The sequence below is a fragment of the Orycteropus afer genome, unplaced genomic scaffold (genome assembly GCF_000298275.1).
Source record: "Orycteropus afer afer isolate SDZICR_OR568_19922 unplaced genomic scaffold, OryAfe1.0 scaffold00140, whole genome shotgun sequence".
NCBI lineage: Eukaryota > Metazoa > Chordata > Mammalia > Tubulidentata > Orycteropodidae > Orycteropus > Orycteropus afer.
This window is the reverse complement of record NW_006921727.1, coordinates 2988658-3008541: the sequence shown is the minus strand read 5'-3', so window position 1 is coordinate 3008541 and position 19884 is coordinate 2988658. Positions and strand designations below refer to the sequence as shown.

The window sequence follows — 19884 nt, the reverse complement described above, 5'->3', positions numbered from 1 at the left end:
TGGCAAAACGAGATGGTGTTCATGGAAGCAAATCAACCACACATTCTATTTCTTCCTCCTATTCCTGACTCTCCTTTTTCCTCCCTTGCTCCAGGAGAAGAGACTGGTTGTCATTCCTCAGATGGTTCTTGTAAGGTTTTAAGACCCCAGGCACTATGGTACAAACTAGGAAGTAGAAGCACTAAACATGTTATTAGGCCAATTAACTGGCATAGCCCATGAAACTGTGACTCTAAACTTCTAAACCAAGGAACCAAATCCCACGAGGTTTTCAGTTGTACATTTTCAGCCTCAGCAGCTACTTTTTTTGTGTGTGTGATTGTTATAAATATATCTATCACAGAAGTTTTACCAGTTCAACTTCTTACAGTTGTACAATTATTTATTAACAGCAAATACAGTAATTGGCTGTGCAACCCTACCCTTAATTAATGTGATTTTTTTCCCCATCACCTTTAAACCCCTCTTTTACCTCCCTCCCATCCCTGGTAACTGAATAAACTTTGGTCTCTATAAATTTGCCTTTTCATGTCTTTTTATATAAGTGAGATCATACATTATTTCTCCTTCTATAACTAACATTTAATTCAGCATGATGTCTTCAAGTTCTATTAATATTATAGCATATATCAAGACTTTGTTTCTCCTACTGGCTGAGTAGTAGTCTATTGTACGTGTATAGTACGTTTTGTTTATCAATTCATCTGTTGATGGGATTTACAATGTTTTTACCTTTTGGCTATTGTGAATAGTGCTGCTTGGTGTATAAGTCTCTGTTTGAGTCTCTGCTTTCAAGTCTTTGGGTCGTATAGCTAGGAGTAGAATTGCTGGGTCATATGGTAGTTTTATTTTTAGTTTTTTGAGGAACCACCACAGTGTTTTTCCACAACAGCTATACCATTTTCATTCCCACAGCATTGGTTAGGTGTTCTAATTTCCTCAAATCCTTGCCAATATTCATTATTTTCTTTCTTTCTTCTTCTTTTTTTATCTTAGTTATCCTGTTGTTGTTGTTGTTATGTGCCGTCGAGTCGGCCCCGACTCATAGCGACCCCTCCTTGGGTTTCCGAGGCAGTATCACTACGGAAGTAGGATTGCCCAACCTTCCTTCCGAGGAGTGGCTGGTGGGTTTGAACCGCCAGCCGTCTGGTTAGCAGGCAAGTGTCTTAGCCACTATGCTACCAGAGCTCCCTTAGTTATCCTAGTGGGAGTGAAATTGTATCTCATTGTGGTTTTCATTTGCATCCCTCTGATGGCTAATGGCAAGGAGCATCTTTTCTTGTGTGTCTGGTGGCCATTTGACTTTCCTCTTTGGTGAGATGTCTATTCAAGTCCTTTGTCTATTTTGTGATTGGGTTATTTGTTTTTGTATTTGAATTTATATTGTATGTATTTTGGTTATTAGATTCTCATCGGATACATGATTCCTGAAGATATTCTGTAAGTGTAGCTTTTCACTTTTTTGGTAAAGCCTTTTGATGCACAAAAGTTTTTATGAGGTTCTATTCATTTATTTTATCTTTTGCTATTTATGCTTTCATTATATTAGATAATCTGTTATTAAAACTAGGTTCAACAGCATTGTCCCTGCTTTTGCTTCTAAGAATTTTATGGCTCCAATTTGCACATTTAGGTCCGTAATCCATTTAAAATTTTTTTTTTGTGCATAGTATGAGGCATGGATCCTGTTTCATTGTTTTGCATGTAGAAATCGAGTTTTCCCAACACATTTATTGAAGAGCCTCTTGTTTCCTCATGGAGTGGACTTGCCACCCTTTTCAAAAATCAGTTGACCGTATGTGTGTGGGTTTGCTCCTGAATTCTCAGTAGTGGTATTTCTTAGTAAAATACCTTCTATAAGCTATTACTCCCATTTTGACTTGTATATATATAAAAAAAAAATGAAACTCACTGCTGTCGAGTCAGATCTGACTCATAGTGACCTTTCCTTGGGTTTCCGAGTTAGTATCGCTACAGAAGTAGATTGCCCAGTCTTCCTTCTGAGGAGTGGCTGGTGGTTCCACCAGCCTTCTGGTTAGCAGTCAGATGCCTTAGGCACTATGCCACCAGAGCTCCTAGTCTACATGAATAGCAAACTGTTAACCCCATTCCCCTGGCATTTATCTTCCACCTAGCTCTTTCCTTTTTCCGTTAGTTTCCTTCTATCTTCTGTTTACACTTCTTCTCTCTGAGTTTCTACCTCTATGTAATATGTGTTTCTCTCACTCCTTCTGTTTTCTGACCCTTACTCTGGACCAGTCCCTGCTTGCTGAGCTTCATCCTTGGGGAGTTAGTCTCTTAAGAATGGCAGGGGCCAGCATGGGAGGACGGAGGTCTGGCCATTCAGCTGCAGTGCTAGGGAAACAAACGCTGCCAGTGAAAGTGCTGTGCCCTGAACATCTTCAGTCTGCTTCTTTACCTTGTCGAGTCGTTTGATTTTGACCCCAAGTTCTGCTCCATAGACTCTGCCCCAGTCCTCTGTCCTTGTGTTTTTTGCCATGTCTCTAATTTTGCTCCTACTTCACAAACTGAACATTAATTGTCTTACTCATATTTCATTTCTTCTTTCCCTTGCTCTGAATTTGAGCTTCATATTCCCTGCAACAACATTTCCTGCCTCAGAGTCATACAGCCCAGTAGCAAATATTGTCAGTGCCATCTTCAAAATAAACATATCCTGCAGAATATCTCTCTAATTTCTGTTTTCCTTGTTACAACCTCTTGATTTTTAAACCTAAATTAACACACACATGCATCCCTGTCACTGTGTTTATACATTATGTTTATATTGGGAAACTTTAACAAAGTGAGTACCTCAGTACAGAAAAAGTCTCTGGTTTATAGAATTATAGAATAATCTATAGAACTATAGATTATAGAATAATCATTTGTGAAGATTTTAAAGTTGCAAAGGGGGTGTGTCTAAGATGTTGCTAGCACTAAGAGAGGCTTCAGGTGTCATATCAGTCATATTAATTGTTTAGTTACTAGTAAATGATGGTTTGGTACTTACATTTTAACTAGATAATTTGTTACTTATATATTGGGATTACACCATTTTAAAACTAGTTTAATTTCACAAATAAGTTCTAGGCAGTGCTGAGAAATAATGTAATGTATTACTTTAAAACACTAGGGAATAGTTCCTATTGAGCATCTGATATCCAGAGATGGTTTATGGCCATTAAGTAGGAAATGCTTGTATCTCCAAATCTGACCACTTCTCACCACCCTACTGCTACTATCATCCTAGTAGAAACCTTCATCATTTATCCCCTGGATTCTTGTAATAGCCTCCCTGTTTGTACCCCTGCCCTCTCCAGGCTGTTCTCAACACAGCAGGCAGAGTTATCTGTTAAAAATATAAGTCAGTTCAAGTCCTCCCATGCTTAGAATGCTGCAGTAGTTGCCATTTTACTCAGAAAAAAAATGTCAAACTCTTTTTAGTGGTCCGGCACATAACAACAACATTTAGTGGTTCATAAGACCCTCTCTTTCTCTGTCTTGTCTTTTCTTCTATCTGTGTAATGTGGATTACAATGTGAAGCTAAAAGTTATATTCTTATTAGTTATTAAATTTTTGAGGAATGTTTTATATTTCCTGGCCTTAATTCTAAAAGCATGTTTTTTTATATTCCTCTTAGAGAAAGATCACTAAGTTGAATATATATTTTTAAATTCTTTCTGCAGTAAATGGCTCTCACACTTGTTTAAGAGAATATATTTCTTCATCTCTGAGATGACAATAATACCTAATCTCCTCAAGCCAGACTTTTTTTGGATTTCTTCTTATAGCTCAGTGATTATCCTTTGTATCTTCATTACTTGGTGTTATAGATGAAATTGTCTCCCCCCTCAAATATATGTTGTATATCCTAACCGCTGTAATGTATAATTCCATTTGGGAATGGAGTTTCTTTGTTATGTTAACAAGGCATTATTAGTAAAGGGTGTGTCTTAGATTAATCCCTTTTGAGATATAAAAGAGCAGATGAAGCAAGCACAGTTGAGGAAGATAGAAACCAAACCACTTAGATTTCCAAGGAGCCAAGAAACAGAAGTTGAAAGAGACAAGGATCTTCACAGAGCTAACAGAGGGAAAGCCTTCTCATAGGGCTGGCATCCTGAATTCAGAATTTTAACCTCCTAAGCTCTGGTAGCATAGTGCCTAAGGCACTTGACTGCTAACCAGAAGGCTGGCGGTTCAAACCCACCAGCCACTCCTCAGAAGGAAGGTTGGGCATGCCAACTTCTGTAGTGATACTGCCTCAGAAACCCAAGGAGGGGTCGCTATGAGTCAGGTCCAACTCAATGTCACATAACAACAACAACAAATGTAGGAATGGCTGGAAAGCGGCAGCATATGGCTTTTTGGAGGGGTGGAACTGGTAGGGAAGGCCAGGAAGCAGGAGTGGAGTAGTTTGGAACAGCTAAGGGAGATGAACTCATCTGTCAGTTTGTCATCCTATGGTGCTTGTGTGTTGCTGTGATGCTAGAGGCTGTGTTACCAGTGTTTCAAGTGCCAGTAGGGTTAGTCATGGTGGACATGTTTCAGCAGAGCTTCCAGCCTAAGACAGATTCAGAAGAAGGAAGAGTCCATCCACTTCTCAAAAAATTGGCCAGTGAAAACCTTATGAATAGCAGTGACAAACTGTCTAATATATTACTGAAAAATAGCCCTGAAACATTGATACAGTGCCAGAACATGAGCCCCATCAGGTTGGAAGGCACTCAAAATATGACCAGGACAGAGTTGCCTCCTCAGAACAGAGCCGAACTTAATGATGTGCATGACGTAAAGCTTTCAGGACCTCCTTTTGCTGATGTGGCACAACTCAAGATAAGAAACAGCTGCAAATATCCATTAATAATAGGAACATGGAATGTATGAAGTATAAATGTAGGAGAATTAGAAGTTGTCAAAAATGAAATGGAACACATAAAGATTGATATCCTAGGCATTAGTGAGCTGAAATGGAATGGTTTTGGCAGACATTGATATGATCTACTATGCCAGGACTGACAAATTGAAGAGGAATGGCATGGCATTCATCATCACAAAGAATGTTTCAAGGAGATTCAAAATGGAGTCTCATCAGTAATCACTACGCTATTTTCCTGTAGCATCTTAGTGCTTGAAAAACTAGGTACAACAGTTTGAATTAGGGATTTTGGTGCTCTGAAAGCTCACTGTGTCAGAGTGCACTACTCAGAGGAGTAGAATTAGAGAGGAGAAAGGTACAGGGGAATCCTGCGGAGCGCTGACAGGCAGCTGAGAAAGGTCATCGGAGACTTCCCTGGGGGAGCAACCAGCAGGTGAGAACGGCCATCTGAGACTCCCTGGGTTAAGGCAGAAGACGCACCACACCAGCATACCAGCAATCACCCCAAGTATCTACCTTCAGCACCTGATTTTGTCAGTAACTTGGGTCGTCTAGGTGAAAACAGGCACGTCCAACACTGCTGAAACCCAAGCAGAGAGTCCATTGGTGCTGCAGGAGGGTGGGCCGGGGGAGGTGCCCCTGTAGTGGGTCACCGAGTAGGCTTGGGTGGCACTGAGAGGTCTGCACTTGACTTTATCAGTAATATTGGGACTGCAGATTATTAGCAGCCACTATCCCAACTCCAGCACCGCTGAAACTGAGCGGATCTTTGGTGCTATGGGTGGGCGAACCCACAGAGGAACTCCTGAGGTGGATCGCAGTCTGGGCCAGTTGGGCCAGTGCCACAGGTGGGCGGGGCCAGAGAGAGAAACCCCCGTTGTGGATAGCGGAGCCAGGAAGTTGTCTTGGGTTGGCTTTTTGGTGCCGAGGGACCTAGGGAACAGGGTTTTTGTGTGTGTCTCAGCCTGGCAGAAAGTGGTGACTCCCTAACAACTGGAGTCTTTGCCAAAACTGAGCTGTGGGCCTGTAAATAACAGTATGACATCATCGGTAGCAGCCCGCTTAAAGCCCTAGAAACCTCCCCTGGCAACAGTGAGCTTTCCTTCTTCGCTTCCACCTTCTCCACCAATAACTTCATTTATGCAGTAGAAGAAACCACATTCAGCCAACAGAAAACCTCCCAGTTGAAACTGGTTGAAGATAAAGTACAATATGCAAAAAACATTGTAAAACCCTCTTTACAACAAACAGAAACCCATGTCCACATTCCACACAGTGATTCCACCATCACAAAGAAAACTGCGGAGCGACCCAGTATACCTGAATCAATAATACAATAAAATAAAAAAGCTTCACCTTTTCAAAATATTAAACCGTAAAACCAAGACAAAACAAATCAATGCATAACCAGCAGTTAAAGATAACCTCAGAATGACTAGAAAACATAAAATCAAACAAAAAACAGGACAAGGCATTAGAAGCAAAACCACAAACAAAGGTCTCATTATACATGGAGGAAGAGGAGGCAATAGAATTATCTGAGAAGGAATTTAGAAGATGTTTATAGAGCTTTGCAAGAGCCTAAGGAAACCCCAAACAGAAACAAGGAGAATACAGACAGTTAGTTCCCTGGAAGAACTCAGGAAAATCATTCAAGAACAAAATAATTAGATTAATGCACAATCAGAGCTCATACAAAAACAGCAGTTAGCAATCCAGAAGATGAATACCAAAATTACAGAATTACACAACACAGTAGAAGCACAAAAGAGTAGGTTAGAACTGGATGAACGCATATCCCAACTAGAAGACAAATCCCTGGACACCAGACTATATGAAGCAAAATCAGAACAAAGATTTAAGAGAAATGAAGAGAACCTAAGAATTATATGGGATGACATGAAAAAAAAAACCCATAAGACTTATTGGAATTCCAGAACAAGAAGAGGTGAAAAAAAACACTGAGAAAATTGTGGAAGCCCTGCTAACAGAAAATTTCCCCCATATCATGAAGGAAAAGATATTTGTCCAAGAAGCTCATTGAACCCTACACAAGATAGATTCCAAGAGAAAAACACCGAGGCATGTTACAATCAAACTCTCCAAAACCAAAGACAAAGAAAAAATTTTACGAACTGCTCAGGACAAAAGAAATATTACTTACAATAGTCAAACGGTTAGGCTGAGCTCTGACTACTCAGCAGAAACCAAGCAGGCAAGAAGGCAATGGGTTGGCATATATCAAACACTGAAGGAAAAGAACTTCCAAACACGAATCCTATATCCATTCAAATTATCCATCAAATACGAGGGCAAAATCAAGGCATTCTCAAACAGAAATTAGGGGATTTTGTAAAAACCAGACCAACCTTACAAGAAATACTTAAGGAAGTTCTTCTAATAAAGAACCCAAAACAGATATCAAAAAAAATCAGGATACGTGGCATCAACACTAGAACCAAATCAGAAATAGAAACTCAAAATAAAACCATAAAACATTGTACTTTTAAAACCAAGGAAATTAATCAGCACACAACAACAACTAACCTATCAGAGGGAATAAAACTTCTAGGTACAAACTTCTGAATGGAGAGGAAAACAGGACAATGTCTTCACAGTATGCAATGTTCTAAAAACGTAGAGACAAGAATGTACTCCAAGGTTACCATAAAGAAAAGTAACAATCCCCTTAAGCAAATCCAGAAGGAAGGAAAACATATGGGTTTAATAAGCACAAAACCAACAATAAAGAAGAAAAGGGACAAAGCATTAGTCAAGAAACTGAGCTCAGCACAGAAAAGTATATGGAACAAGGAAACACCAACAACATGGTAAAAAAACAATAGAATGACAGCAATCAATTCATTCCTGTCACTAAATACACTCAATGTGAATGAACTAAATGCACCTATCAAGAGAAAGACAGCGGCAGATTGTGTGAGAATAGAAGACCCATCCATATGCTGCTTACAAGAGACCCATCTTAGACAGAAAGGTAAAAACAAATCAAGAGTTAAGAGATGGAAAGAAAATATACCAAGTCAATGGAAACAAAAAAGAGCAGAAGTGGCAATATTAATTTCTGACAAAAGAGACATTAAGGTGAAAAACATCATAAGAGATAAAGAAGGACATTATATGATGCTGAAAGGGTCAATTGACAAAGAAGACATTACAATAATAAATGGGAGCTCTGGTAGCGTAGTGCCTAAGGCACTTGACTGCTAACCAGAAGGCTGGCAGTTCAAACCCACCAGCCACTCCTCAGACGGAAGGTTGGGCAATCTTCTTCCATAGTGATACTGCCTTGGAAGCCCAAGGAGGGGTCGCTATGAGTTGGGTCCACCTCGACAGCACATAACAACAGCAACAACGATAATAAATATTTATGCACCCAATGAAAGTGCTCCAAAATACATGAAGCAAATATTAACTGAATTAGAAGGGATAATAGACAGCTCTACAATAGTAGTAGGAGATTTTAACACACCACCTTCAAAGAGGAACAGATCAACAAGAAAAAACTCAACAAAGATACAGAAGAACTCAATAGTACAATCAATCAACTCAAGCTCATAGACATACACAGAGCATTTCACCCAACAAAAGCACAATTCACATTCTTCTCCAGTGCACATGGATCCTTCTCCAGAAGACTGTATGTTAGGACATAAAACAAGCCTCAATAAATTCAAAAACATTGAAATACTACAAAACATCTTGGACCACAATACTATCAAATTAGAAATTAATAATACAAAGAGCAAGGAAAAAGCAGCAAACATGGAAGCTGAACAACTCACTGCTCAAAAACTACCGGGTAATAGAATAGAGAAAAACTGAAATAAAAAAAAATTCCTAAAAACAAATGAGAATGAAGATACATCATACCAAAACCTATCGGACACAGTGAAGGCGGTACTCAGAGGACAATTTAGGAAAGAAACAAAATCAACACTCTAACTCATCAACTCCAGCAAGTAGAAATAGAACAACAAAAGAATCCTACAGTATCTAGAAGCAAGGAAATAATAAAGATCAGAGCAGAAATAAATGAAACAGGAAACAAAAAAAAGCATAGAGAAAATCAACAAAACAGAGCTGGTTCTTCTAAAAGATTAATAAAATTGAAAAACCATTGGCAGATCTAACAAAAGAAAGAGAAGATCCAAATCACAAGAATTGTAAACAAAAAGGGTGTCATTACAACAAAACCAACTGAAATAAAAAAGATACTGACAGAATATTATGAAAAACTGTACACTTTGGTCATGTTGTCAGAAGGGACCATTTTTTGAAGAAGGATGTCATGCTTGGTAAAGTGAATTATCAATGAAAAAGAGCAATCCATCAATGAGATGGATAGACACGGTGGTTGCAGCGATGGACTCGGGTATAGTAGGGATAGTGAGGTTGGCACAGGACCAGGCAGTGTTTCATTCTGTTGTACATAAGATCCCTGTGAGTCGGAGACTACTCGACATCACCTAACAACAACAAATGTTGAGAAAATAAATTTCTGTTTGTTCAAGCTACTCTCTTGTCCTAAATTCGGAATTTTAGCCTTCTGAATGTTGAGAAAATAAATTTGTTTGTTCAAGCCACCCTTTTGTGATATTTCTATTATAGTGGTTCTAGTGCATAGTGCCTAAGGCATTTGACTGCTGACCAGAAGGCTGGCAATTCAAACCCACCAGCCACTCCTTGGAAGGAAGGTTGGGCAATCTACTTCTGTAGTGATACCACCTCAGAAACCCAAGGAGGGGTCGCTATGAGTTGGGTTCGACTCAACAACAATGAATGAGATAACTAAGAAAGAGCTGTATAGAGAGAACTTTAAGGAAATGACTCAAACAGTTGTGGGGTCTGGCAAGTTCCAAATTTCATGAATCAGGTGACAGGCTAAAGACCTACTTCTAGTGGCTCACGTGGTTGCAGGGCTGATGAACCCAAAATCTGTAGGTCAGGCAGCAGGCTGGAGGCCTCTGCTGGTTCATGGGGTTGCAGGGGTTAGCAAATCTAAAATCTGAAGATCAGGCAGCTAGCAGAGACTTCTGCAAGCTTAAGTCTTAAAAACAAAGATCAGACAACAAGAGTGGGGCAAGGTTAAAAGAGTGAAAACTTTGCAAAACATTCATTTATATAGTGAACCTTCCTTTTTAACTGATTGGCCTCTTCACATCAGATCACATGTTGGAAGATGGTTACATAGTGTCTGTCAAATCACTAAGAATCATAACCCAGTTGACACAAAACATTAACCATCACACTTGGTGTTCTTTCTCACTCTCTACCTTCAGCCTTTCATACTCAGGCCTAAATTTCTCTTTCTTTGAATAACTGTCCTAGTCAGTGAAAAACACTCTTATTTTTTCATCACACCTTTACTTACAACATGTGTTGAAACTTTCATTCACTTCAAATATGCAGTGACATTGTTTAAGGTTAGAACTTTGAATGATTTTTTTATAGATTTGAAAGATATTGGAAAACTTAGAAGGAAAAGTAAATGATTTTTGTTGAAGAAGAATCCTATAAGGGAGTGAGAAGAAAAATCGAAATTAAAAAAAGAAAAAAAACATTTGACAGAACCTGAAATTTCAAGATACATAAATATGCTTTTGTCATATTCTGTGGCTCGTGTCAGTTTCTCCTAATAACTTTTATATATATACACACAAACATATATATATTATCCTCTACCTATTTTTTTATTACCCACCAGCCACTCCTCGGAAGGAAGGTTGGGCAATCCTACTTCCGTAGTGATACTGCCTCGGAAACCCAAGGAGGGGTCGCTATGAGTTGGGGCCGACTCGACGGCACATAACAACAACAACAACATTTTTTTATTAATGTTTCTTGTATTTCTTCATGTGTATTTCCCAAACATATATATTAGATTGTGTATATTTACTATTACATATTTACTCTGCAAGGAACATAAATACTGCTTCTACTTTATATACATTGTTGTGTTGCTGTTAGATGCCCTCATGTTGGTTCTGACTCATAGCAACCCTGTGTACAACAGAAGGAAACACTGCCTGGTTCTGTGCCATCCTCCCAGACATTGCTATGCTTGACCCCACTGTTACAGCCACTGTGTCAACCCATCTCGTTAAGGGTCTTTCTCTTTTTTTGCTGACCCTCTACTTTACCAAGCATGATGTCCTTTTCCAGGGACTGGTTCCTCCTGGTAAGATGTCCAAATCAAGTGAGGTGAGGTCTCGCCACCCTCACTTCTAAAGAGCATTCTGGCTGTACTTCTTCCAAGACAGATTTGTTCATTTCTCTGGCAGTCCATGGCATACCCAGTATTCTTCAGTCATCCTTATTCATTGTGCAACTTTTGCATGCATGAGGTGATTGAAAATACTGTGGCTTGGGTCAAGTGCACCTTAGTTCTCCAAGTGACATATTTGCTTTCTAACACTTCAAAAAGATCTTTTGTAGAGTTTTGGTTAATATCTTGACTGCTGCTTCCATGGATGTTGATTGTGGATTCAAGTAAAATAAAATCTTTGACAAATTGAACCTTTTCTCTGTTTATCATGATGTTGCTTATTGGTCCATTTGTAAGGATTTTTGTTTTTCTTATGTAGAAGTGTTATCCATACTGAAAGCTATAGTCTTTGATCTTCTTCACTAAGTCCTTCAAGTCCATTTCACTTTTCACTAGGCAAGGTTGTATCATTTACATGTCACAAGTTGTTAATGAGTCTTCCTCCAATCCTGATGCTGTGTTCTTCTTCATATAGTCTAACTTCTCAGATTATTTGCTCAGCATGCAGATTGAATATGTGTGGTGAAAAGATACAACCCTGACACACACATTTCCTGACATTTAACCATGCCATATCCTCTTGTTCTGTTAGAATGACTGCCTCTTGGTCTATGTACAGATTCCACATGAACACAATTAATTGTTCTGGAATTTCCATTCTTTACAGTGTTATCCATAATTTGTTATGATCAACATAGTCAAATGCCTTTGAGTAGTCAGTAAAACACAGATAAACATCTTTCTGGTAATCTCTGCTTTCAGCCAAGATCCATTGGACATCTGCAGTGATCTCTCTCATTCCACACCCTCTTCTGAGTCCGGCTGAAATATCTGTCAGTTCTCTGTCAGTGTACTTATGTAACCATTTTTGAATTATCTGCCGCATTTTATTTGAAATTTTATATACATAGAATAGGAAATCTGTATGCATAGAATAAGATTTGAATTCGTTATTTTGTTTTTACATCAAATGAATTTATTGTATACCACACAGTTTAGCTTTTGGGTCTATTTTTATGAATTTATTTTCTTTGCATGTAATTTATAGCATAATTTTAAGCTTACCTTTTTGTTTGAACTGTTTACTTCTCCAAAATTCTAATTCAGTTGTTTTGTTGTTATGTGCCATCGAGTCAGACCCAAGACATAGCGACCCCTCCTTGGGTTTCTGAGACAGTATCACTACAGAGGTAAATTGCCCAACCTTCCTTCTGAGGAGTGGCTGATGGGTTTGAACCACCAGCCTTCTGGTTAGCAGTCAAGTGCCTTAGGCACTATGCTATAAGAGTTCCTTTCTAATTCAGAGAGATTAATATATCATTCTCATTGGTATTCACCAGTAGATATTTTGAGGCTTATCTCATCACAATTTGGTTATCTATTTGTAAAATCTTGGCAAATATGACCTTAAAATTTTATAATTATTTTTAAACTTTGTGATTCAGTTCAATTTTTAATACTCATACTCATTCATTTTTAATTGATTCTTCTTTTTTTGCCATCATAATTCAAGGAAAGACAGTGTGGGTGCTGTCTTTCATATGTTGTTGTTGTTGTTATGTGCTGTCGAGTTGGACCCGACTCATAGCGACCCCTCCTTGGGTTTCCGAGGCAGTATCACTATGGAAGCAGATTGCCCCATCTTCCTTCTGAGGAGTGGCTGGTGTGTTTGAACTGCCACCCTTCTGGTTAGCAGTCAAGTACCTTAGCCACTATGCTACCAGAGCTCCTGTCTTTCATATAGGATGTAGCAAAAGGTAAAATGGAGCACATAAATGTAATCTATAAGACATTCAGAAAAACTATTCTTTTAAGCACATTCTTGTCAGCATTTTATGATACCTATTCTGCAACTGTAATTTTTTTGTGTATCTCAAAAAATACAAGGCTATATTCAATAATGAGGACAACAGGAATTTGACTTCATGTACATTTCTGTTTGTCACAGGAAGGTCTACCTTTTAAAAAGGGATAGAAATTAACATTTCTCCAGAATTCCTTTCATTTGAGGTTATCTCTTAATTTCAGCATTTCACTGTGTTTGATAAATAGGCCAAATATACATTTTATTTATTTTGAAGGGGAAAGGTGATGAAACTTTACAAATTTCAACTGGCATTGCACTCTGTTGATAAGAATACACTGTTCTGAAGAGATTACATGAAGTAGAATTGGAAAGCAAATTGTATTTACAAAAGATAGGATGATGTTCCTAATAGGTGTTCAAAATAGACTATTTACTCTCATATTCTGCTGAGCCTTAGTAGAAATAATGTCATTTCAAAAATGGACAAATCTGATTGAAGGTAAAAACATTCCCTCTCCACAGATACTTGTCTGAAGGGTTTACATTAAATTTTCCTGATGGGCACACAGCAGTGTTTTATGCTGTATCTGTATAAACTGGTAATGTAGAAAATGAAAATCTAAATAGTACATGTGATTGCTTCATGCACCAACCACTTAGATTACTAGATTTATATCTATAATTTTGGAAGAGATGTTGTAGTGTGATATTCTGACAATAACTGTCAAAGTCATAACGCTGGGATTTATTTTCATCTTGTTGAGGTATAGTTATTGAAATTCACAGTTGATAGGTCAGAAAGATCACTTACTCTCTCTTGTCATCTGTGGTATAATGCTGACCTAAACAGTTACTGTAGAATGTCAAAATTATCACAGTGGCCAGGCTGCAGAAATATAACATGCCATGTGATTTAGTGTATTTCCTATCCTGAATGAAAATTGTGAAAAGGCCAACAGCTGTGAGCTTTGGTCGTTTGGAAGATGCTTAATTTCTAATTTTTTTCTTTCTCTTTTCTTCATTCATTTTAGATTTTGGATTTAGTAAAAGGGACACATTACCAGGTAGCCTGTCAGAAGTACTTTGAGATGTTACATAATGTAAGTACATTTTTTAACTTAATAACCTAATTCTTTGTCTTTTGTTACACTGTGTTTCAGTCAAGGTTCTTAGTTGCAATAATAGAAATGGTTCCACTTATTTTCAGCAGAAAGAGATTTATTACACAGTATTAGATAGCTTATAAAATTTTAGAAGGGCCAGAGAACCAAGTTTGAATGCTATGGAACCAGGAAGATTAGAACTAGGAGAAACTACATCATGAGAAAAACTTTTTTTTTTTTAACTGCAGCTGTCCCCTTCCACTCCACATCTAGAAACTAAACCAAGAATTGGCACACCTTTTCTGTAAAGAGCCAGATTGTAAATATTTTAGATTTTGTGGGCCATATCATCTCTGTCAACTGCCATTGTAACTCAAAAGCAGCCATAGACAATATGTAAATAAGTGACTGTGGCTGTGTTTCAATAGAACTTTACTTATGAAAACAGACTGGATTTGACCCACTGGCTTTAGTGTTCCAACCTCTAGACTAGGTCTATAATCTTTGTCATAGCTGCCCCACTGGGGAACTTTTGCCATCTTGCTTATAGAAAATCTAATCCTTTCACTTGAGGCTGCCACCTCATGTGGCTCTAATCTACTTTCCAAGTCCCTTATTTATCTGCTTGGTAAAAGCTAGGTCATAGGTGAACCCGTATGTAAGAGAGGCAGGAAAATGTGTGTCTTTTCCTTTCCTCCTTAGACAAGAAGGCCTACTGGACAGTTATTACAGTGAATCTGTCACAGAATAGGTTCTGAAAGCAGGGGTCACAAACTCAGAGGCCAACAGTGATCAGACTACCCAAAATATTAAAGCTGGCTGAGATTAAAACCAGAGAGCCTGGTTAAGAACTGTAGTGCACAGAAGAACTCATGCCCTATTAGAGGTATTCATTTGGTAAAATTTAAGATACAGACCACATCTATAGAAGACATTTAACCCATAGGCCTCCAGTTTGCAACCACTGATGTTGAGCATGGATTTCTAACCTGGGACAGACATCCAAGGATGAACTTTGGAGATCCAGGCACCTCTTGAAACATTTCATTTGTGAGTACATATGTGCATTTTTCTGAGGTCCTTGGTATTTATCAGGCTTCAAAGGGAGCTATGACCTTCCCAAAAAGATGTTGCTTTTTTTGTCATCATCATCAGCTACCATAAAATACTAATTTTTGTAATTATTTTCATGTGTTTTCTAGTGAAATAATTTTCGTGAAATAATTTTTCTGTTCTGAATATATTTGCAGAATTTCTTCCTTGATAAACTATTTCATAGAATATATTCCATAGTAATACCAATAGTGACGAAAATAATGATACCAACCAACATCCCCTGCATGCTGAGCATAGCATTAAGTACTTTGAATGCATTAGCCTCTTTGACCCACATTACAGCACTACAGCTAGGTACTATTTTTATCCCCATTTGTGAATAAAGCTTAGAGAAGCTGAGTAACATTTGCATGGTCAGCCTGCTTGTAGGGGGATAGAACTTGGATTTGAACCCAGGCTGTCTAACTTACCTAAAGCTTGTAAGCCTAACCATGATTGTGTTTGTTCCACAATAATCTGGTACTGCATTTGTAATAACAGCTGCTGACATTTGTAGCATTTTCTTGTTTAGATTCATAGATTAATAGGTATAGAGGGACTTTAGTAGTCATCTGCTCCAATCTTCATAGTTTATGTATAAAGAAGCTTTGGCCCAGAGATTCTAAGTGACTTACTTGCCCAAGGTGCCACAGCTGGTTAATGGGACAGCTGGAGCTATACTCCTTTCTATTGTGGGTTTTAGAGGATACTAATCATCTTTCTGCTGCATCTAACTTCTGAAAATATTGTTCTCATTTAAAAACATATGAAGTTTATTTGTATAAACTGTAAAGGCAAGTAGCAACAGTACTTCATTAGCTTTCTCAGAATAACCATCTCACCAGATAAACCACACGCCAGATATTTTCAGCACTATTTTGCATGACTCTTTCCCTTGAACCTGTGTTCCTTAATTTGCTCACTCAACCTGAGAGTTGTAATTTCATATATGTTCTTAATTATTTGTGGACTCTTACTTAAGAGGCCTCAGAACTTTAAAAAATTGAAACCTCTTTTTGTTTTAAATAGGAAAATTAGTTTTAAAAATTCAGTTTGTGACGTAATTACTAAAAAGTAAGGAGTATATTTTTTTGGTTCTCAAATTGGCTTTTGTAGTTTCTCTCCCCTATTGATGATTCCCATAACAACATTGCTGCTGTTGTTAGTTTTTAAAACTTACCTTAGATCAATAAATAGAACAAAAAGACATGTATCTAGATCCTCCCACATAAAGAAATACAGTTACTTAAACTTCATAGAAAAGTAATTTAGAGTTTTTGTAGTCACTAGATACCTCATTATAGATTTTTCAGATGTGACTATCTCTTTCTCTATTATTTTCTCTACTTTAAATTGAACATTGGATCGATTTTTATTGTCAGGTTTTGACCTACCTTCCTATTCCCCCTCCTGGAAAAAAATCCTATGTTTATATTCCTGAGCCCTCTGATCAAGTCTCACTAAATGAAAATTTTGAAAGTGAACAGTTAATTGATACCATTTGCAGCAGCACTATAATAGTTCCAAATGACTATTTTGGTAATACCAGCTGCCTTATTATACGCTGTCGTAGCAAAACCTCTTGATTAAAACCCGAAAATTCCATAGGTAAAACAATATTGCTTCCATTCCTTCAAAATCTACATTTATTGTAGCAGAAATATGAGACCATGTTTATGTGAAGGTCATTGTTTGGAATCAAATATGTTGATTGCAAGCAAATATTCGAGAGATTCTTTAGTAGCTGTCAAAAGCTGGCCTACTTGAATCCTGTGTATCTCAGCATTTTTGGGGAAAAATGTTTAAAATAATTGTATACTTTAGTATGCTTTTTACTTTCTTCATGCTCCATGTGTAAATGAAAAAGCCTCTTGTGTAAATAGTTGAACATAATTTTTTTTTATTGCCACCAGATAAATTTCTACAGAAATTTTGTTAAAACATATCACATACTCTCCTGCAGCCTTAAACAGGATATACCAAATAAAATGAAGCCTTATTGTAATAACTCAGGGTTATCATTATGGATATCAATTAGAATACTGGGCTAGAAGCCACCATCATCTCTCGCCTGGATCACTACTGTAACTTTCTAACTAATTTCCCTGGCATCTACACTGCCTCATTCCAATTTTTCTCCTCACACAGCTGCTGGAGTGATCTTTTAAATAGGAAAGCCTGATCATTTCAGTAACCTGCTTTAAAAAACCTTCAGTGGCTTCTCATTGATCTTTAGATGAAGTCCTAAGTCTATAATGTAGCCTACGAAGGCCTATACACACACACACACACACACACACACACACACACTTGGGACTTCCTAGCTAATGTGGCAGAATAAAATTATATAGCAGAATTTTCCTTTCCTAATACTTAAAAAAATGGGCAAAACATAATGAAAAATTATTAATCAGAAAGAAAAAGAAAAACATGACCTAAGCAAGTAAACAAGAAGTGAGGCAAAGACAGAAAAGCAGAAGATTCTCATCAGACAAAATCATGAGATTTCTCACTTAATATTCTGAAATGGAGTAAACTAGCAGATAAAGTGAAATGGAAGATTTAGATGTGGATACCTCTTTTTCTAATTTGATTTTAAAGTAGGATATGTATCATTCTGTTAGGTTTCTGTTCCTTTCCTTCTCCTGCAAATAGCCCTAAATTTATTGTCCTGAACAAAATGAAAAGAGATTGAATGGCAAAACTCTTATTTTCTTGAAGGAAACAGAATGGCAATCATACACATTTCCTTGAGCCAAAATAAAGGAAAAAATAAAGCACTCAAAAGACAGACAACCTGTCCTGGAATAAAATAAAGTTTGTAAAAAGAGGAAATTCTTCATAATTTCATCATGATATCAAACAACTTAATAGACCCAAGCCCCAGAAAATGAGCTCAAAGAGGAATAAATAACAGAATGAGTTAAGAAAGGACAGTGCAGACCTAAGAGAGAAAAATACAGAAACAATAGTATCTCAAAGAGCCATGGTATGAGTTCTCTTTTGCAAGGGACATGGCATGGTTTTAGTTGGTTGGCTAATAAAAATAATTAAATAGAACAGAAAATCATGAAAAATATGTACATTTCTTAAACATTGCATTTGAAATTTAAAACGCAGAAGTGCCACTCATTTCCTAACATTTTGAAATAAGGGTGAGGTCTTTGGTTTCAATATAGTTTTACTGGTTTGAATTTGATTTCATCTTTCTGTCATAAACCATACCCATAATACACAATCAACAATTTCCAGTTTAGGTTTCTTCAAAGTAGAAAATAAATGTAATAATACTTACAAAGCAATGTGATCTTTTTCCCTATCATTTTGGGAATTCACTTTCTTTTTTTTAAGTGACTTACATTTCTGGAGTCTTTCTAAAACATTTAATTTAGATTTCATAGAAACAATACTTCTTTATTTTTCATTCATATTTCTTCTGTTTTCCAACAGCAGCCTGATGGCATGGTTGTTACTACTATCTCCATCTCCTAAATGAGGAAATTGAGGCTTATAAAGATTATGATATTTAATTTTGTCTGCATCTTGGTCTAATAATTCACTTAATCTAGAAAGTAATTTTCTGTGATAATAGATACATTGAAAATGTTAATAACTTTGAAGTAAGGTGTAGAAAATCATTTATGTGTAATAGCACATTACATACAAAAGCCAGAAGCAGGGCGAGAGAATGGAAAAAAGGGGATTAAAAAGCCAGGAACCCAGACAGAGGAGCAATCAGCTGTAGGGATCCAAGTGAGAAGAGGGAACTCAGGCACGCCCAAAGCAGCAGGGGGGGAGAACCAGAGAAAGGGGATTAAAAGCCAGAAATCTGGACAGAGGAGCAGTCAGCCTCAGGGATCCAGGTGAAGAGAGGAAACTCAGGCACGCCCAAAGCAGCAGGGCGGGAGAGCAGGAGAACTCAGGCACGCCCAAAGCAGCAGGTGGGGAGAACCAGAGAAAGGGGATTAAAAGCCAGGAACCTGGACGGAGGAGCAGTCAGCCGCAGGGACCCAGGTGAGGGTGGTATGAGAGGTTTCTAACAGGGAGACAAAGTTGTCTGTCGATTTGTCCTGCCATCGTGACGTGTTGATGTGAGTTTTGAGGCTGAGCTACTGGTGTTTCAAACCAAGTGGGATGCATGTGGTGCACAGGTATCAGCCCAGCTACAGACTGACACAGACTAGGAAGAAGGAAGAGGCCGTCCACTTCTCAAATAATTGGCCAGGGAAAACCTTATGAATAGCAAAGAAACACCATTTGATACATTACCATGCAACTTTATGAATAGTCCCATTAGATTAGAAGGCTCTCAAAATAGGACTGGGAAAGAGCTGAAACATCTGAGTAAACCCAGGCTTAGTCCTATGGATAAGGTAAAGCTTTCAAGACCTCCATTTGCTGAAATTGAATTTGCTCAAATTGAATTTGCTCAAATTGAAGAGAAACAACCACAGACATCCATTAATCATCGGAACATAGAATGCACGAAGTATGAATCTAGGAAAATTGTAAGTTGTCAAAAATGAAATGGAACGCATAAAGATTGATATCCTTGGCATTAGTGAGCTGAAATCGACTAGTTTTGGCCATTTTGAATCAGACAACCATATGATCTACTATGCCGGGAATGACAGTTTGAAGAGGACTGGCATGGCATTCATCATCACAAAGGATGTTTCAAGATCTGTCCTGAAGTACAGTGCTGTCAGT

The 19884-nt window shown here is 37.7% G+C and overlaps 1 protein-coding gene across 1 annotated transcript in view; it reads left to right on the top strand.

Moving 5' to 3' along the window:
• Positions 1-19884, top strand: part of PRIM2 (DNA primase subunit 2) — a 500367-nt gene that overhangs the window by 471013 nt on the left and 9470 nt on the right. The window contains exon 14 of the mRNA XM_007945630.2: positions 14008-14076. Within this exon, the coding sequence (XP_007943821.1) occupies positions 14008-14076 (69 nt within the window). The remainder of the gene's footprint in view (positions 1-14007; positions 14077-19884) is intronic.